Genomic DNA, 18039 nt, shown 5'->3' with positions numbered 1-18039 from the left:
ATTCACATTCCTGATGCACATTCACAATTCTCGATTCACAGCTCTCTATTCAAGCTGAGTGAGATCACGAGCAGATCATCGCAGGGTAGGTTGGGGATGAGAGAGGGCATGGCCGGGGGGAGCTTGGATCATGAATGTTCGCTCCGAGCATGTGACCACACGCTTCTCTATAGCTGCAGTCGAAACATGCACACCGCGCCTGCCGTGTTTTCCGTCAAAGGGAGGCATCAGGCACAAGGGCGGGGGAAGGGGGGGGGCAGAGCTAAGCGATCGTTCCAGCTTATAGCAGCGATGCATGCATGTCCACAACTCATCACATCCATGACGAGATGAGCAAGGTGTCAAAAGCTATCAAGAGTCAAAGGGTCAGGGGACCGAGGAGCACGCTCGTCAGGGGGTCGAAATGCGGCTGATTAGGAAGCCTTCTTGGCTACGCTATGCCCTAAGTGTTCACATTTGCCCCAAAGTGGGACTCCCTTGTTCGGTAAGGCATGGGCTGGGCAATGCCAATCAGCACCAAACTCATGCGCAGGAGCGATCCTTGCTCTCGTCACTCGCGAGCTTCAATCAAGGCATGTCAGTCAAGCGTTGCTGGTCCGCGCCTTTGGTCCAATTCACTTGCGCGGCGCAGCTTGACCGATCTACACGCTTCTGACCGGTTCGATCCGCAGCCCTCTTGCGCAGCATTCACGTCTACTTTTTGCCTTTGAAGGGGCTCAGAAAGCGCTCAGGTGAAGACGCGACGCCAACGCGACACTTCGCGGTGATGGTCTCCCGCATTATCAGTAGTGAGGGAAATGATGTCAAGCTGTAAAGGCGAGTCGCACATCGCATTCCTCAACTCTCGCTGCTCAGGTCAGACAGATGCGGTAAGAGCAGTACCTTCCCGACGTCTCAGAAGCTGCGCAAAAGAGGATGGTCAAAGATTCCGGTGAGCGTCGAGGGCATGGACAATGCAAAAGTTGACAAGAAGATCGACTCACGTCGAGTGATCTTGACTACCTCTCCACGCTGCAGACCAAAGTATCTCGCCACTGGATCATCCAATCTAATTCTGGGCAGCTGTGTCTCTTTCAAGCGGCTTGAAAGAGAGAGGTAGAGCAAAGGGCGCATCAGCGCAGAGTCCCGCCCTTCGGCTATCCAAAGGGATTACACAAGGTTGTGAATGGACTGATGCGAGCACTCACTATCTTTGCAAAAGTTCAGCCTTCTGTTCCTTTGTCATCACTTCGTGCTGAGGCACTAGATAGTGTTGCGTGATATTGACGAGCAGCTGAGTCTCTTGAAAGTCCTCAAGCGTAAAAGTAAGACGCATAGCTTCGGTGACCTACAATGTCGACAGACGTATGTAATAAGCAACGCTGTGTTGCGCAGCGCTCCATATCCGGCTCACCTTCTTGGCACTGGCAGTCATCTTGTCGGACCACAGAATGATCCCTCGTGTAATATCATGAGTTTCGAGCGTTTGGACAAAACTCCTCATCGTCTTGACTCCCACATTCCTTTCGTCAGCATAGTAGACAAAGACTCGGATGGAAGGATCTTCAGCTAGTTGAGCGTAAAAGTTGAGCGCTTTCCGATCGACTTGGCCATTCGCTGCGAATTCGGATTTGAAGGCGTCGAGTGAAATGTTGATCTCATCGTCCGACACGACGTAGCCCTGCGAATAGGCGAGGAGAGTAGTGGTGTCACTATGAGATGGCAGCGCATACAAACGCGATTCTTTGCTAGAATGACCTCGACTTCCTTTCCTGCCGAAGTCAAGCCAACACATCCACTCAAGGTCGGCCCAGGTGTTCACCGAGCGCGTCACATCCAGTTGGCTTCGGCATTGGCACCATCCGTGCAAAGCGTTCCAAGTGGTATAGTCGCGGCTCTTCTGGAAGCATGAATACATTGCAATCCCATTCGTACTCACTCTGTCCCTGACAAGCTCGTGGATGGTTCGGTTCACTCTCCAAAGCTTTGCCGTCTCTCTGTCATCTTCCGCCATGGCGCTTCAAAACGATTGCTTGACAGACTCGAGCTTTCCGGCTGGCGCCGTCCCAACCAATGACTGCAGACTTCGCAAAGCCTTGAATAGCGCACGTGTATCTGAGTGAGGCGGGCCAGGAAGAGATCCACCCCCAGCGTGCACTGTATTCAGCTCCCAAAGGGCTGGTTGTCGGTACGAAGGTGCCTGCTGTCGATCGAGGATCAAGGCTAGGCTGGCAGACGGGGAAGCAGAGCTGAGTGTGTCAGAGCAACGTATAAAGTGAGCAGTGCCGCGATCTTGTGCGATGATGTTGTCTCAGAAGCCAGAGCAGGTGGGATGGAGGATGAAGGGGAGATCGCGAATCTGCTCTCGCTCGTCAGACAGCTGTGGGCTCCCTCCTGCGCCAAAGCATGATGCATCCTGTCGCAAAGTTTAAAGCGGGAGGTGGTCACGTGACGCGGCTTTTTGAAGTGCATCGTGATAATAACAGACGTGTGCGTGGAGAAGACACCGCTTGGCGCTTGCCTACTTATTGCTCACTGTTGCTGCTTTCCCAACATTCATGATTCATCGTGCTTTGACCTGTTTAGCCAGAAATGGACTCGGGCTGATCAGACTTGTCAAGATGAAATCTGCTCTCCTCACGCTCCAGTAGGGCCGCCTCGAAGTTTGGGCAAGCTATTCAAAATATTGCCGCTCTTGCTTCGGCCGCGAGAGGCGCGCATCATCAGCACTCCCCAGGGCGGAAGCAAGGGACGCAGTCAGACCTCATCAAGATGGACGCTTTCTCCATCCGACTCGACTTCTTGAGCCTTCTGAGGAGGCTCACGGCTTCTCAGCAGAGCATAGCCAAGCTGATCGCTTTCGCCAACGTGCATGCTGACAAAGCTAGAAACGATATTTGGGACTGCACTGTTGGGGAGGCTGAAAAGGTGCGTGTTGTATGTCTCACAGTCTGCCAGTGCAAGATGTTGCTGGTCTCTCCTCAGAAAGGCAGACTCGACGCTTGCATGGTGTACGCCAAAACGGCGAGAATAGGATCGATCTGGAATGCTCTCTGATCACGCTGACGCTCCACTCCCATGCTTGACGCTTGTGACAGACAAATCTCAACGCTCGACTCAACATCCTCTTCTTCATCGATGCTCTGCTCAGCGAAGAGAATGTGGGCTCGACTTCGCAGCAGCCTGCCTCTTCCTCCCTTCTGCCCATGGACGAAGGGAGCATGGCGGCTGCAGGTGGCGGCTACCACGCGCTGGCTACTCGGGATTTGAAAAAGCTTCTACATTTCACTGTGCCTGATACGTGGCAGGGTATTCGCTTGAACGCTGCAAATGCTCTCACTGTGAGTAGAGTTTGGCGGATAGTGTCCCGAGTGCACTTGAGCCAGCTTCTGGCGGTCAAACGAAACAAGTCTGCTCACATGACGCTCGACCAACGGTCCGTCAGGTTCTTGCGACGTGGAAATCGCAGTGCCTCTTCGATCGAGCACTGCTGGAAGAGATCGAATCAGACATCAAGATGAAGCAAGCCAATGCCGCCAAGCTACCACGAGCCACGTCGGATGGCTCAGAAGAGACATCCGAATCGGACATCCTGCGACGCATAGAGGAAGATCGCGAGAGGCACAAGTTGCTGAGAGAAAAGCATTGGATCGTACCCAGTCGAGATTTCTTCAACTGTGTGCCAGCTTTGGCCGCTACGAACCACACGACCTTGCCATGGAATGCAGGAGCAGCCCTCACCAAAAGCTCGGCCGAGACAGTGAAAACGGCGAATGGTGCTGCGGAAGAGCGGGTCGATAGCGCAGGCTGGTTGTCCAAGAGTCAGCACGCGCCTGGGCTTGGAATGGGTAGCGCGAGCAGCAAAAGGCCTGCGCCTGCCTCCGCTGCTGGGACCTCTGGTCAACCCAACAAGAAAGCTCGCACAGCCGGCTCTGTCAATGCTTCCGCTTCTACGACATCTGCCGCCCATAGCGGCGCTCGTCCTGCGAACACTGCTTCAGCTACATCAGCTCCTCAACCCAAGCAGGAGCCCGTCGAAGACGCTCAGCCGTCCAACAACACGTCTCTCATCGAATATCAACAGCTTTGGGATAATACTTCAGATCTCAACGATGATGACCTGGAGGAAATTGAGGAGGACGACCGAGAATGGTGGGGTGGCACGCAGGCTGTCGAGAGAGCGCAACGGGAGAGGAAGGAAGCGCTGGAGCGCGAGCTGGAGATGCGCAGAGCTTCGGAGAGGGAAACTCCGGCGGAAGCTGAGGCACAGACTCCAGCACGGGCACAGGCACGGGACGACGCACGAGCAGAAGAGGTCGAAAGGGCAGCTGGCCAATCCTCCAGGGACGTGGAGATGGAAGAGGGGAGGAGGGACGGAAAGCTCTCGCTTGATCGCGCAAGAGCCAGCCTTTCTCCCACTTTTAAGAAGAAAGACATACCGACAGCTCCCTCTGCTTTGAGGTCAAGAACAGCAGAGCGAGCGTTCTCCAGAAGCTCGGACGACGAGGACGGGCAGGGCAGAAGTCGGAGTGGGCGACCTTTCAGGACTGAGAGAGATCAGACGAAAGGTCGACGTGATAGAGGATGGGGTCAAGGCGCGGTGGAAGAGCGACGCGGGGGAAATGACAGAGGCGCTGAGCGAACCAGATATGGAGATGGCTACCGGAGAGGGCATGAAGTCGAAGACCGCACAGATGATCGCGAGAGCGTATCAAGTCCGAACAAGGGCAAGAAGGAGTCTGCAAGATCAGATGCTGAAGACGACGATTTGGACGAGCGAGACCGAGATCGGAAGGGTGATCAAGACAAGGAGCGGGCGAGAGACTATTCGAGGGAGGGAACAGCATCTCGAACACATTCGGGTAGATCTTCGCCATACCGCAAGGAATCGCCCGCTGCGACGCCTTCCGGTCCTAGAGCATCACACGGCTCGAGCCGCTCTTCGGCTTCTACTTACAGACCTGGTCAGGCTTACTCGATGCACCCTCACTATGGTAGAGGGGCTGCCTATGCTCATGGATATGGATCCAGGTATCGCGGACATGCTCCGTACAGGGGAAGGAGATGATCTGGCAGACCGTGCAGCACAAGATCTTGCTAGGTTCGGAAAAAAGCACTCTTGCTATGATTCCCAGGAATCGTGCATGTGCTTCGTATCGATGTCCAAGTCGACGAGTCGTCCGTCATCCAAGAAACTCTCCTACTGGCAAAGTAAGAGCGGTGTGCTACTAGCTGTAGTGTTGGTTGCGTTTTGGCGGGACAACGCATACGAAGCGGGTCTTGCGGTAGGAAGCTATCAAATTCGGCTCGATCCTTCTCTTGGTGGTCTGTCGTCGTGCGTGCTCAACGTCGCACACACGGCTTGATGATCGCTCATCAAGCCGAGCTGTACGTGCTCGTCTTCGCACGTCCAGCCATATGGTGCATGGAAAGAAGTCGTTGGCCGCGCAGAGGCCATGCTCGAGTCTCTGCTACGACTCGGAAGCAGAGGCGTGATCTTCGGACCCGGAGTGAATGTGCGATCACGACAAGCCAGTGATGGTAGCGCGCTGGCGCCGCTAGCCGAGCTAGGCCAAGGGGAAGCCTAACGTGCCAAGATGAAGAACGATCGAATCGTCACCGTGCCGTCTGGAACGCAAAGTCTGTCGGTCCGCAACCTTGCGACCCAATACTTACCTGTCTAGAAAGTTCCACAACGGCGCGTTGATCGATTTGCTCGGCGTTGCCAATGTAGGGAGCGATCACCCTAGGTTGCCCTCGACCTTCGCTGTACCGGGGACCAACACTGGAAGCTTGCGAAAGTCTATGCAGATCTCTGAAGATTCGGCAAGAGAGAATGACCCTTGCTCGCAGAAAGATCGGCTCGCCACGCTTCAGCAGCAGCGCCGTCGCAATAGGCAAGACGTCCTGCGATGCAAAGATTGACTCACGTCGCGGGCATTTGGAGGGGCCAAAAGATTTGAGAATGCCAGCCAAAGTAGGCGCAAGCTTGCACGATGTGGATGAGCAGGACAATGACAAAATAGAGCAAGGTGGTGATTAGCAACCTGTGAACGATTCTGCTGTCTGCTGACTTTCGTCGCCAAATGTTAAGCTTGCCCCTTTTGCCAAAGCCAAGGATGCTCGACGTGACCACCACAGCATCGTAGGCGACTCCGATAAAGTAAGGCAGGAAACCCCAGATGTCGAAAGGAGGCGAGTGGCAATTGCCCAAGCCCAGAGGGTTCTGTGTACTTCTGGCGGCGACTATGAACGCTATCCAGGAGAATGATGCGATGATCCAGCAGGCTATCAGTGTATTCTTGACCTTCAACTGACCGAGCCAAATGGCTGTGACTCTGCTGATGTATAGGAATTGTGCCGCGCTTGTGGCTACTGCAAGACACATGCCACTGACTCGCATTGCTGGGGCACACAAGTTCTGCTCGCTCCCTCCGATGCAGAACATCGCGACGACGATGGCCAGATAGACGATACCGCTGCCGCGTGCCAGAAAATAGGCACACAGACTGACCCGAGAGGTGGAGCGGCGCCATAAGCAAGTGTCGAAGTCGAGTCCGCCAAGCATTTCTCCTAGCATCAAGCCCACTGAGCCGTACAAACCGTCAGCGAGAGAGTCGGGGGCGTATAAGCATGAGCTTTCGTGTCAGGTCCAAATCAAGCTGAGAACAGCGATCGACCCCATCAAGACGATGAAGGGAATCGGGTACGCACAGCAGCCACAAGTCATGAACGAGATTGCAGCGGCTTGATTGGCATATTGAACGACTTGATCAGCCAGGGTCTGGCTTGGTGTTGCATTCATGTTGTGACGAGCTGGCGATGAAAGGTGCGCTTGACCTGTTCGATCTTGACGAGCCACAGTGGCTTTTAGCAAACTCTTCGCGGTCGGTCCGTCGACCAGATGCTTACTCGAAATCCCTGCAGAGGAGCATGAAAGGGTGTGTGGGGTGGTGCAAAGGGAAAGAAAGAGGAGGCTGGTGAGCAGATTTCATTGCTCGTTGCTGAGAGCGTCGATGCCTTTCTCGTGAGTCATGTACCACCAACGGCACGTCGGCCTTCCTATCACTCTTCTGCTGGACTCGTGACTGCAGAGGCACATCTATTCACGGTTGGTATAAGCGATCCACCGCCGATACAGAGGCAGCCCAGATGTGACAAGCAAGGCGCGGAATGCATGTTCATAGTCTCTGGCTTTGATGACAACGTACAGCGTGTGCACTCATACAGAACAGCTGCAGCTTCTTCGACAACTATGCAGTGATAGATAATAGTGGATACGCCGCTTCCAGCATCCTCCGCGATGGCCCACCCTCGTAATAAGTATGCAAAGCGTCTACTCGATTGTGCAAGATATAATCACGAGTCCTTCATGCTTTGCTGCTCTCGGGCAGCATTGGTCCGAACAAGCGGGAAATTCGCCGAAATCTGCACATCTCAACAACCCCTTCGGACGTACAGAATCAAGCTCGATCGATGCAATCGCCGAGCTATATAGCCAAGTGGAGGTCTCGGCGCTGATGATTCACACTCGTCATCCTTTGTGATGCTCTTGCTCGGCTCTGCAGTCTTGGGCGCAGCTAGCTAGGTGGTCAAATTTGCGGTGTGACCTCGCATGCTGTAGACGAGGCTGATGGGCGCATGTAACTTCGCAGCCCCCTCACGTTCCTGATGGTCTCAAGCTCACTGATGGATCGTGAGGATGGAGCATGTGGTCATCTCTTAAGAGCATTGCGATGCGTAGTAGGTGATTGCGTACGCGGACGCATGCGCACTTACTTCAAACGCTCGCCCGTGCAGATGCAATCTTGAAGGCGACATGAAGCTGTTAGACGATTCCATGTCTGCTCAAATCTCATCACCTCGTCCACAATCAGATTGTTGTGATCCGCGACCGTAGCTGATAAAGCAATTGTCTTGAGCGCGATGAGTCGGAGCCGAGTGCAGAGGGCTGGATGCCGAAAACGCTGGTGATATCTAGGCAACTGACGAGCTCACTCAGTAAGCACATGGATTCGTCTCAAGTTCAGCAAGCACAAGGGCAACACCGAGGCCAGAAGCTTCGGGATCTCTAGGCCTTCTTGATGCGCAGCCTAGCACTGGGCAGGGGCATGCGGTCCCTGATAAAAGCAGCCGCATCCCTCTGGCTAGCCCAAAAAGCTTCTCCATCCTCTTTCGCATCCCTCTCGACCGCATCCAACAGATCCTTGAGCGCATTTGCAGCTTCCGAATGCGCAGCGAGAGCCAATCCCACTAGCTGTGTAGGTTGAGGCCTCTTCATGTCCATCTGTCGCAAAGCCTTGCGGTAAGTGTGCTGCACCGGCGATCCGTCTCCATACGCGCTGAGAGCAATGGCAACCTCTCGAGTCTTGAGACCAAGCTGTGGGCCAGAGAATGGAAGCGTGGCAAACAAGACTCGAGCGCCGGCGTGAAGCCTCTTGAAACGGAAGTAAGTATCATCGATGAGAGCCAGATGCACGCGCTCCACCATCCAGGACGCCGCCAGCCCAAGTACCCAGCCTGGTGGAGTGAAGAGGAATAGCGCGGCTACGATAGTGACCAGTACGGCATGCGTCAAGAACGCAATTACAAAAGCGCTGCGGCAGAAGTTGCGCAGTTGCGATACGTTGATCAGCGAAACGTGTCTTTGCTTATCTTCGCAGACAGCGCACTCACCACAAAGCCTTGGCGCTAGCCATGCTTTCTTCTTCGTGACTAGCGTACTTCAAGCTCAGACTAGCTCCGACGATGTACGCAGGAGCATAGATCACCGCCATGAGGGCAATGTGAGGGAGTCTAAGGGCCAGCTTGAAGGCCTCGTCGAGCACGAAGATGGCAGCAGACGAAGTGGATGGCAAAGCGCTCGCTGCTCTTCTGGCATCTAGCTGACCTCTGTTGGATCCCCAGCCGGTCCGCGCTGTTGCAGGTGCCATCCGCCGTGCTAGGTGGTTCAGCGTGAACACCTCTGTTCGAGCTGCCAAAGAGACGGCCTGCAGAGTGAACAAGGCATCCATTGCCTCCTCGGCAACTAACTCCGAAGAGTCGAACAGCGAGATGAATCTGTCGCGGCAGCATGGCATATCAGCAGGATTTCGCATGGGAATAAGCATAGCGTCGCAACTCACGCATTAGTGATTTCGACAAAATCCTTGAGAGGCACCATGGCAGGTCGCCACCAGACCAGCTCCCTTGCCATTTTGGCGGCATGCCAAGTCTTCCAATCGGGAGCATCGATGGTCATTTTGTGTATCTCTTCCCCAATCTTGTCCGTCAGCTTCGCGACGGCCCGCTTGGCAGCTGCAGCGGCATCTTGCTCTCCAGTGGTGGGGCCACCAAGCCCAGGCGTGGGCGGCGCGGACGGACCAGAGGCTGTGGCTGTGTCTAGACCGAGCTTCAAAGAGTGACCAGGAAATGCCGGAGTAGCAGCGCCAGAGGCGGTGTCCCCTGACGACCTTGGTTGAGCAAAGTAGGACTCTTGCAGATCTTGCGCTGCTCCAGCAAGAAATTCGCGCGTGAAGTCGTCGATGGAGAAGGCTTTGCCGTATCTGCATCAGTGAAAGCATTGGTGGGCGTTAGCGCGAGATTGATGCTTATACTGATCCACTCTAGCGTCGAAGCATTGTAGGTTTAGCACCACGCAGTCTCACTGGAAGATGGCGTCGCCTCTGAATCGGCTCTTTTCAGTGTAGTTTAGAGAGGCTGGAACGATGAGCAGCTTCGTCTTTGCTGGATTGACCGCGCCCTCCAACACGAGATGCTGCAGAAGGGTTTGAGCGCGCAGGCTCAGAAGGTCAGCATGAGCTGGCAAAAGAATCCTATCGCACCCCGGCTCACTTTGGCAAATTCGAGAGCGGCCCAGGCAGCTCCGGCCTTCATGCCATGCAATCGATGCTCAGTATATGAGCCGCCTGCGGTGAACATTCATTGGATTTAAGCTTCTGGCTTTGAGACGGCCCAATTTGTGTCGGACAGAACTCACCCTCTGGGAACAAACCAATGGCCTCTCCTGCTTTCATGGCTTCAAAAGTACCGGCAAACAGGTCTTGATTGTCCTTCGTCTTACGATCCACCATGATATTGCCGCTGGAATGCAGAATCCACCTGAAAGGCTGACGCTTGTACAAGCCCCTTTTGGCCCAGTAGTGGATTGGACGACGGTGCGGCAAGTATGCCGAGATTAGAGCCACATCCATGATAGTGCTGCGCAATGTGGGCGGGCATGTCAGGCATACAAACTCGCACAAAGGCGCGTCGGATCTCTTCTGCCGTTCCTACCACGAGACACAAGCTCGACATCATGACCGGCTTGGCCAGTCGGAGCAAAGACTCACGAGAAGTGAGTAGCGCAAACAATGATGGGTCCATCCTTCGGTATATCTTCTCCTCCAATGATCTCTACCCGTTTGAAGAAGTGGGCAGCACACCTTTCACCGATGAAGCGCATCACGCTGTACATCGGACCGAAGCCCGCTCCGGGTGGAGGGCCGTGAAGACGTCGGCGCTAGCAGGCGCAAGTAAGGGGGAAGCTAGTCAGATTCGTTCGCCTGGAGCGTGAGCTCCATGACTGGAGGCCAGACCGAGTACATTCAAGGAGATGCTGTCGAAGACCTACCACGCCAGCACTCGCGTCGTGTCTGCCGATCACAACCGCATGCTTCCTGCATTCCCCATCCATCAAGTCATTTGCGCACCATGCCCCGCAATAAGATCCCAAACGAGGATGTCACAACCATGCACTCACACGTTGTTTTTGCACCGCACCAGTCAGCGCAGCGCCCAACGCTCCGCTTTGCACGGTAGCTCTGTCTCTTTTCCGCAGTCCATCCGCCTCGGTTGTGCTGTGGACTACTTTGCTCGTGTCGTCATGATCGATTCCCTCCTTGGCTACTGCAGCGTACGAGCTGCCATTGACTTGAGGTTGAGATGGAGGAGACATGATTGCCAGTTCTGAGCTGCTCGACAAATTTGAGAGTTGAAGTTGTCTGGCGGAGAGGCTCTGCTGTCCCTTCGGCTTGTCGGCTGTGTGCTGGCGTCTCTAGTCTTCAGCTGCGCAGATTACTGGTGATCGAGCGCGTGTCGAAGTGGTGGTCGAGTCGATAACACTCAAACATGCTCGTGCAAGCGTGAAGTGGAGCGACAGATACAGCTAGCGAGCACCAAACAGGAGTCATGCAGCCGTCACATTCACCCATATCTGTGGAGCGTGACTGCGCTGCGTCCGTTGCCGGAAGGTCTTCGCATCTCGCATCTCGCAGCAGGCAGCTGCACGCATGCTGCACACGGCTATATAGGAGGCAGTCAGAGCGCGGCTGCCGCCCCACACCAGCGACGCTCGCACCTGCCATGCTTGGCTCGATCGATATACAGTATAGCGTCCCTGCAGCCATTATAATCACGAATGAACATATGCAAGCACGCGCGGGCCACCCCCACCGCGATCAGACCTGCAGCCATTAGAATCACATGTGAATCCGCGGTGCAGATGCGAGGTAGGATACTCGCAGCAAGACAAGAGAGTCAACAGTCGATCGTGCCGGTGGAGCCAATCGCGGCCACGACGAGAGAGCCTTCTTGGCACGGGCGGCCAGTCTAGCGCTTCGAGACAGTACTTGACCATGATTCAAGTCTCTGACTCTCATCTCAAGCTTTTATGGCATTCCTTTTGTATCGTTGGGGTGGAGAGAGCGGAGAGGAGGCTGCGCGCTTTGAAGCGTTGACTCCACACAGCGCAAGGGTCGCACGCTTAAGCATTCCCTGAACATCAGAGAAGGCGCACCAAAGCAAGCTGCCCTGCCAATCTCTCGAAGCTTGCAGTCTTGAGTATCCTTGCATCGTACACACGCGAAGCGCCACACAGGAGCACAGCGCACCAAAGAGGCAGATCGTCAAGCAATGGCCACGATGATGGGGTTGCAATTGCAAGGACACTTGGAAGGACGAGGTCATGCGCTAGCGAGAGAGCCGGGCGTACGACAATATCGACCGGTCTGGTAGCGGTAGCGTTAGCGCAGATATCAGCTTGGCGGGAGAGAAAAAGTGTACGGACGTTCCCGAAGATGGTGGAGCGCTCACCCACGCCTGTCCGGGAGACAAGCGGGGAGCCAGCTTCAGCATGGAAGGGTCTCGAACGCCATTTGGCAAAGTGTCGTTAGCTCTTCGCGCGCTACTGGCCGACTCGGGGCAGATTCGTAGAGGATGTCGAAGTACTCGAAATCAGTACGCTCTCTGCTTGGAAGCAGGGACGTACTTGGTGGGTACGACAGGACTCTGCATCGCTTTGATCTGATCCAGCCTCTTGTGTGAGACTGAACGTCTCAATCTTGCCTGTTCCGTAGGACTCTGCGGAGCCGAGTGGGAATACGTGGGCGAAAGTCTGCTTTCTCCAATTCCTTTTCCAGAAAGTGTGTGCTCCCAGCCTTTGGGCTTCGTCGGGTCGACGTAAGAAGGAGAGAGTTTGAGATCTACCACTCGAGCCAGACCTGACCTAGTCCTGCTTGGGCTTGAGCTGCCCCTGCTCAAACTTCGCAAGAGACCCTCAAATTCTGCTCCCGCCCGCGGTAGCAGCTCAATGTTGGGTTTGGGAGAGCCTTGGCGCACGAGTGCGCCCGAGGCTGCGATGTGTGAAGCCTGCGAGAGAATTGGCGCGGCGCTGATCGTTGAAGACAAGAGCATCCACTGGCATGCTGCCAGCAGAAGCGAAGAACAAGGCGAGAACATCCTTGCGTTCTGAGGCTGACGGAACAGCCTTCGAGAAACGTCAACAGTGTCAAGCGTAGACCTTTTGTTGCTTTACTCTTCAACTCACCTTGTGCTCGTCCAGCGAAATGCAAGCAGAACAAAGATGGAAACCTCTGCTCAAGGCCCAAAGTGATGCTGGCAAGTGGGAAAGGCAAGGTAGAGAGAAGGGGGGCAACGCCGATACGGCTTGTAGAAGAGTCTTAAGTACTTAACGCTCACCGTCACGATTACTTCGTGGAAGGTGGGTTATATCTGACTGGCGACCGAGCGACTCGGGGAGCTCCACGCTGCTCTCACCTTGCCACTGCGCAGTCTGAACTAGGCCATGCGGGTCGTACAGCAGATCAGGGAGAGACCCAGCATCGGTCGACTGCTCGGGCAGAGCCTCAAACGCCCATTGCGCGCTTTGCGCACGTTGCCGTTCCAATTTGAGCTACTGTATGGTGTGGCCATTCGAAGAGTGTCGGTTTGCGATGCTTTCATTACTTGCATCGTCAGACAAGGCTCGCCACGCCTAGGCTGAGAGCAAATGAGCTATCGTGCCTTTACGACCGGGAACTCTAGCTATTTGTGCGCGCGAGGTGGTGCAGCTGAAAACCGCCTTGATGCGCAAATCTGCAATGTGAATCGAATTCCACCTTGCTTGCTTGTCTGCGCAAGGCGTGGCACCCCCGCAGCTCAAATTGTATGACGTCGTCACTCCACTTACAGCCCTAGGCCAAGGATGTGCAGGTGAAGGCGAACAGTTATGACTCCGATGAAGTCTGTGGCGGGTTCTTGTCTGTGCCAACGACAGATCCCAGAATGTGACTCCGCTACAAGCCAGAGCACAGGTTCGATCGTCTGCCCGGCTCGGCCTACCACCATCCCACTGCTATGCCTAGCGAAGAGACTCCCTAATGAGCAAGAGACCGCTGAGGTCGTCCCAAAAGCTATTCACCTGACTCCCCACCGTCCACGCTTCTCATCGTCTGATACGGACGAGTGGGGCTGCGCGCGAGCGCTGGGGCATCCGAAGCACGACCGAGTCAAGCTTGACTGGCGGGCAAAGCTGGACTGGAAAGAGGGCATCCAGAGACGGATGTAAAGGAGGACACCTCGTGCCGGTCTGTGCGTGCGCCGCCGAGAGTTGGTTTGGCGTAGACGAGTCGGTCTTGCGCCAGGTTTGATGAGCTCTAGCCCTTCAGCAGTGCCTGCAAATGCGACGAGTGGACGTGATACTATCGCACCCAACCACCTAGCGGTAGTAGCTCGGTGGCGAAGTAGTTTCTTTTTAGGTATGGGGCGCTTCTGCAAGTAGAGTCGCACTGGTCTGCTGGGCGGCTGAACGCCTCCCTGGACGCCGCAGGGCGCCATACCACCTCCACGAGCTTTCGCTTCCAGTGCTCTTCATCCAAGCCACGAGCTCTGCACGAGTTTTTTTGGGCAATACCACCACCACTACCGGTTGCCAGACTCTAAAACGGCCAGCTTAGCAATCTGTCCACGTCTACATCAGTGCCGTAGGCTCACCGAGTCTGCTAGTCTGTCGCCCATTGACGAAATACGATTCTCTGCCGTCGGTCGCCACAGTGGCTGCGGCAGCCGCGCGAAAAAGTTCGTTTATGCGAATGCGCCGATTTTGATTATCTCTTGTATGATTACATGTTCGTGTGTCCGATCGCACATGCAAACTTTGTATAGTAGAGTAGTTTGGAGGAAGCATCGAAGATCTTGGCGACGCTTCTGTGGTGGCGAGGCATGCTGCACGCCCCTCACCGCTGATGATCCCCAATTGTTCTACACCGACGAAAGATCCGCGCTGGCATCCGCTTGTGCTACCGCCGATTCGATCGCCTGTGCACTCATTTCAGTGCTCTGTGCCGCAATGATCGGCGCGTCCCGTCCATCCCTCTCCATCAAGACCGTAGACTTGTCCTCAGGCTTGAGCCTGGTGATCCCGATGCTCTTGAAACCGAATTTGTCTTGGTACCAAGTGTCGGCATGACTAGCATGGAGCACCCAACGCCATCTGTCTCGTCCGTCAGCATCGAGTATATGACGCATAAAGGGCGTGCCCAGTCGCAATTTCTGATACTCTTCGAGCAAAAAAACGTCGGACAAGTATCCAAAAGATGCGCCGTCTGAAATGATCCGCGTAAAGCCTGCCAACTTGCTGCTGCTGCTGCTGCTGCTGCTGCTGCTGCCCGCCTTGGCCGCTGCTGATTCTACGCGCTCTCGAACATCGTAGAGCCCGAATATCATGTACGAGTTGGGCATCTCTATCTCGAATTGCGCCCGCGTTCGCGTTTGGCCCCAGTATGCTTTGGTGTGCAGCCAGTTCCAGACCACTTCCCACGGCATGCGATCCCGACTCGTATCTATCTCGAAACCTCCCAGCGTCTCTTGAGGATCGGAGTGTAGCCTCAGTGGATAAGCGGTAGCGTTGACAGACATGCTGAATGCGATGTAATCGGAATGTTAGAGCTTACGAACGCGCTATTCGATCTTGACCTTGATGATGATCTTGACCTTCGGTACCACGAGACGCGGCTATTCGCGTGCGTGCGTGCGTGCTTGCGTGCGCTGCGAGTCCTGGCTGCTCGGCCAACCTGAATCACGAATGATGGACTTTCACGCTGCCTGATGATGAGAGTCGACCACAGAGTCTCGAGCGCACTGACATTGCGCACCGTGAAGATACGCAATGATAATCTCTAGCACTACACACGCATCGCTTGGCTCGCAATCGCCTGTACGAAGCCAAAAGTGGACGTGACTCGACACCAGCAGTTTCCGTTGCCTGCATGAAAGCTGCTTCTCTGTCAGCGTGCATCATCCGTGTAAAGACGGAGGTTTCTTCTGCTGCAGCTCTGCTCGACAAATCATGAGGCCTCTTTTGCTGAAACACTCTTCCCGAGCCTACGCCTCCAAAGGAGAGCTGGCAAGATGGAGATCAGGAAAGGCATCAGGGACCAAGTCTTGATTCAAGATTCATGATCAGTCTATCAAGAGTCTGATGAGTCCTCTCACGATCTCATATCACCTACGCGCGTATATAGGTGATCGTACGCGCAAAGAATGAAAGCAGGGCAAAGCACGTGATCAAAAAATCTGGGTGCGGGGCTAAAGAGCGCGACGCGTCGTCGCGTAGCGCGTAAAGTGTTGCGCACGGCGCGGACCCACGCACGCATGCATGCAGCAGCTAGCATGGCGAATCAAGTCCTGCGACCACCACAGAACGCCGCAAAGGTCAAATCTGGCTGCCAGTCACTTCGACCTTTAATACCAAATCTCCCCAGCGACTCATTCCCCTCATCGATCGGTCGAATCGCTACAGTACACTGAAGACGACCATGTCTGACATTCCTTCGGGGAAGTTCCAGCCTGATGCGCAAACACATTCGCTGAGCGCAATAGACGAATCCAATCAGCAAGGTGCAACATCGCTGGAGTCTCTTCGAGGCTTGCTGGATGGAGCTAAGCGCGATGCAGCCTTGAAGCAGTACTCGAGCGCCGCCGACAAGCTAGCCGAAGCGCTCGAAGGTCTGTGAGTGCAAGAGATTCATTATGCATGGCCATGCTATCTGGCATTTCTTGCTCACCCGCCTCGTCTGCGACTGAATTCCTTGGCCAGGCGCGAGACGTATGCTGAAGATTCGCCAGAATTAGCGCCCATCTTTCATCGCTATGGACATGCTTTGCTGGAGCATGCTATCACCACCTCCGGAGCATTGGGCGGCGGAGGTGGAGCAGCGGGACCTGCCGAGGCGTCCATTCCCAGTCGTGGAGGTGCAAGCGGCGCAGCATCATCCTCAAGCAAGCCCAAGACGGACAATGCAGCGAATGGTATCGCAAAGGATGAGCGTTTCAGTTTTGGAGGAGATGGGCCAGAATCGGACGACGAAGGCGCTGCTAAAGGTGGAGAGGAGGCACCTGCCGACCAAGAGGAAGAAGAGGACGACCTCAGCGTGGCTTTCTCTGTTTTGGAACTTGCTAGAGTTCGATATGAAAAATTGATCGAACAGGGAGACGACGTCAATTTGAACACGCTGGATGGCGAGCAGTGGAGCTCGTTGCAGATCAAGGCGCAGCTGGCCGAGGTGCTCAATGATTTGGCGGATGTAGGTCTCGAATCAGGTAAGCTCCTGGCGCTAATTCGAACCGCTTCCACAGTGCTGCAGCTCACATTCAACGTGTCTCCGAACGTCTTGCGGCTCAGAGAACTTTCAACAAGCTTCAGCAGACTACTCCTCAGCCTTGACGCTGCTCACACCACTACTGCAGCGTCATTCGCGTCGACTTGCAGACGCCTATCTCCGACTTGGTCTGGCGTTGGAGTACCACCCAGAGATGGAACAGAGAGCAGAGGCGAAAAAGTACGTGGAAGGAGCTCTGCATGCTCTGGAGACGCGCAAGGAGTCTCTGGAATTCCGGGTAAAGGTGTTGAGCCAAGGAGATGAGAAGTTGAAAGCGGAAGCTGCTGCTGCGCTTGTCCGCGAGGAAAAGGCTCGAGAGGAGAGCGTCCGAGCGGCGAGGGAGAGGGATGACCTGCAGGCTGGGCAGGATGCTGGTGGAAAAGGCAAGGGTAAAGATGCAGCGGTGAAGGATGTGCCTTTTGAAAGGGACGATGTTGCCGAGATGGGCGAGGAGAAGGTCAAGTCTGAGCTGAAGGATGTGGAGGAGATGCTGCAGGAGCTCAAAGCAAAGGTGAGCAGCTGCTTTTTCTGCCTCTTGCTGCAGCAGCATGGCCCAAAGTTCGCTTCTGACGTCGCTTGCTTTCCTTCATTTCCTCGTCCAGCTCGAAGAGTACGCGCAAGCACCTCCCGAAACGTCGTTGGCTCCCGCAGGATCGGCGCAAGCGCTGAGCGGCGATCAGGAGTCCTTGCAGAAAGCCATCACCGAGGCTCTTCTGGGCGGATCGACCAACCCTTTTGGCGCTTCCTCCTCCTCCTCCAGCTCTGCCGCGCAGATCGGAGCACTGGATCCGAATGCCAAAGTCAACGATCTGAGCTCGATGGTGAAGCGCAAAAAGAAGAGCAGTGTGGAAGAGAAGGGTGCGGATGCCAGCGGTGGCAAACGCAAAGTAGATGCCGAAGAATCGGGGGTGAGCATTTTGCAGCAGCAGCAGCAGCAAGATGCGACTTTTGCGGAACAGGATGGTGCGAGCGCGAAACGCGCACGTGTAGAGACGGTGGAGGAGTAGATGTGGGTCGCGCCCGCATACGTGCGACGCTCGCGATGAGTCAAGCGATCGAGACGTTTGCATGTAGCCGTAGCTCGATGCGACTTTTGGGGAGAAATGCATGACATTCGCGATGCGATGAAAGGGGGGGGGGGGGG

At 55.1% G+C, this 18039-nt stretch overlaps 6 protein-coding genes across 6 annotated transcripts; 3 read left to right on the top strand and 3 right to left on the bottom strand.

Annotated features, from left to right (window-relative positions):
- Window positions 1–702: 702 nt before the first annotated feature.
- Window positions 703–2314, bottom strand: IE81DRAFT_325780 (putative 25 kd subunit of DNA-directed RNA polymerases I, II and III). The gene is made up of 5 exons (XM_025514622.1): window positions 1919–2314; window positions 1394–1660; window positions 1188–1327; window positions 984–1081; window positions 703–901 (listed from the first exon to the last, which is right to left on the bottom strand). Exons 1-5 carry the CDS (start codon window positions 1991–1993, stop codon window positions 852–854), a joined length of 630 nt encoding a protein of 209 aa, XP_025367375.1. The 5' UTR covers window positions 1994–2314; the 3' UTR covers window positions 703–851.
- A 437-nt stretch (window positions 2315–2751) lies between these two features.
- Window positions 2752–3137, top strand: IE81DRAFT_273771 (hypothetical protein; the record flags this gene model as incomplete). The annotated part of the gene is made up of 2 exons (XM_025511435.1): window positions 2752–2907; window positions 3078–3137. Coding segments are annotated over 2 exons (216 nt in total), but the record flags the coding sequence as incomplete, so codon positions are not given.
- A 1383-nt stretch (window positions 3138–4520) lies between these two features.
- Window positions 4521–5625, top strand: IE81DRAFT_235391 (hypothetical protein). Its single transcript, XM_025511168.1, has one exon. It carries the CDS (start codon window positions 4602–4604, stop codon window positions 5343–5345), a length of 744 nt encoding a protein of 247 aa, XP_025367373.1. The 5' UTR covers window positions 4521–4601; the 3' UTR covers window positions 5346–5625.
- Window positions 5626–8050: 2425 nt separating this feature from the next.
- On the bottom strand, window positions 8051–10915 carry IE81DRAFT_349442 (hypothetical protein; the record flags this gene model as incomplete). The annotated part of the gene is made up of 8 exons (XM_025516389.1): window positions 8051–8576; window positions 8656–9039; window positions 9105–9524; window positions 9627–9736; window positions 9814–9887; window positions 9959–10179; window positions 10311–10480; window positions 10721–10915. The coding sequence occupies 8 exons, from the start codon at window positions 10913–10915 to the stop codon at window positions 8051–8053; spliced, it is 2100 nt and encodes a 699-aa protein (XP_025367372.1).
- A 3504-nt stretch (window positions 10916–14419) lies between these two features.
- On the bottom strand, window positions 14420–15233 carry IE81DRAFT_235341 (hypothetical protein). The gene has a single exon (XM_025511167.1). It carries the CDS (start codon window positions 15151–15153, stop codon window positions 14497–14499), a length of 657 nt encoding a protein of 218 aa, XP_025367371.1. The 5' UTR covers window positions 15154–15233; the 3' UTR covers window positions 14420–14496.
- Window positions 15234–15931: 698 nt separating this feature from the next.
- IE81DRAFT_338181 (hypothetical protein) lies at window positions 15932–18017 on the top strand. The gene is made up of 4 exons (XM_025515533.1): window positions 15932–16246; window positions 16334–16836; window positions 16919–17406; window positions 17498–18017. The coding sequence occupies exons 1-4, from the start codon at window positions 16053–16055 to the stop codon at window positions 17900–17902; spliced, it is 1590 nt and encodes a 529-aa protein (XP_025367370.1). The 5' UTR covers window positions 15932–16052; the 3' UTR covers window positions 17903–18017.
- Window positions 18018–18039: the final 22 nt, after the last annotated feature.

The sequence above is a fragment of the Ceraceosorus guamensis genome (genome assembly GCF_003144195.1).
Source record: "Ceraceosorus guamensis strain MCA 4658 unplaced genomic scaffold IE81scaffold_75, whole genome shotgun sequence".
Lineage (NCBI taxonomy): Eukaryota > Fungi > Basidiomycota > Exobasidiomycetes > Ceraceosorales > Ceraceosoraceae > Ceraceosorus > Ceraceosorus guamensis.
Note: the sequence above shows the minus strand (reverse complement) of the source record. Positions and strands in the feature narration are given on the sequence as shown.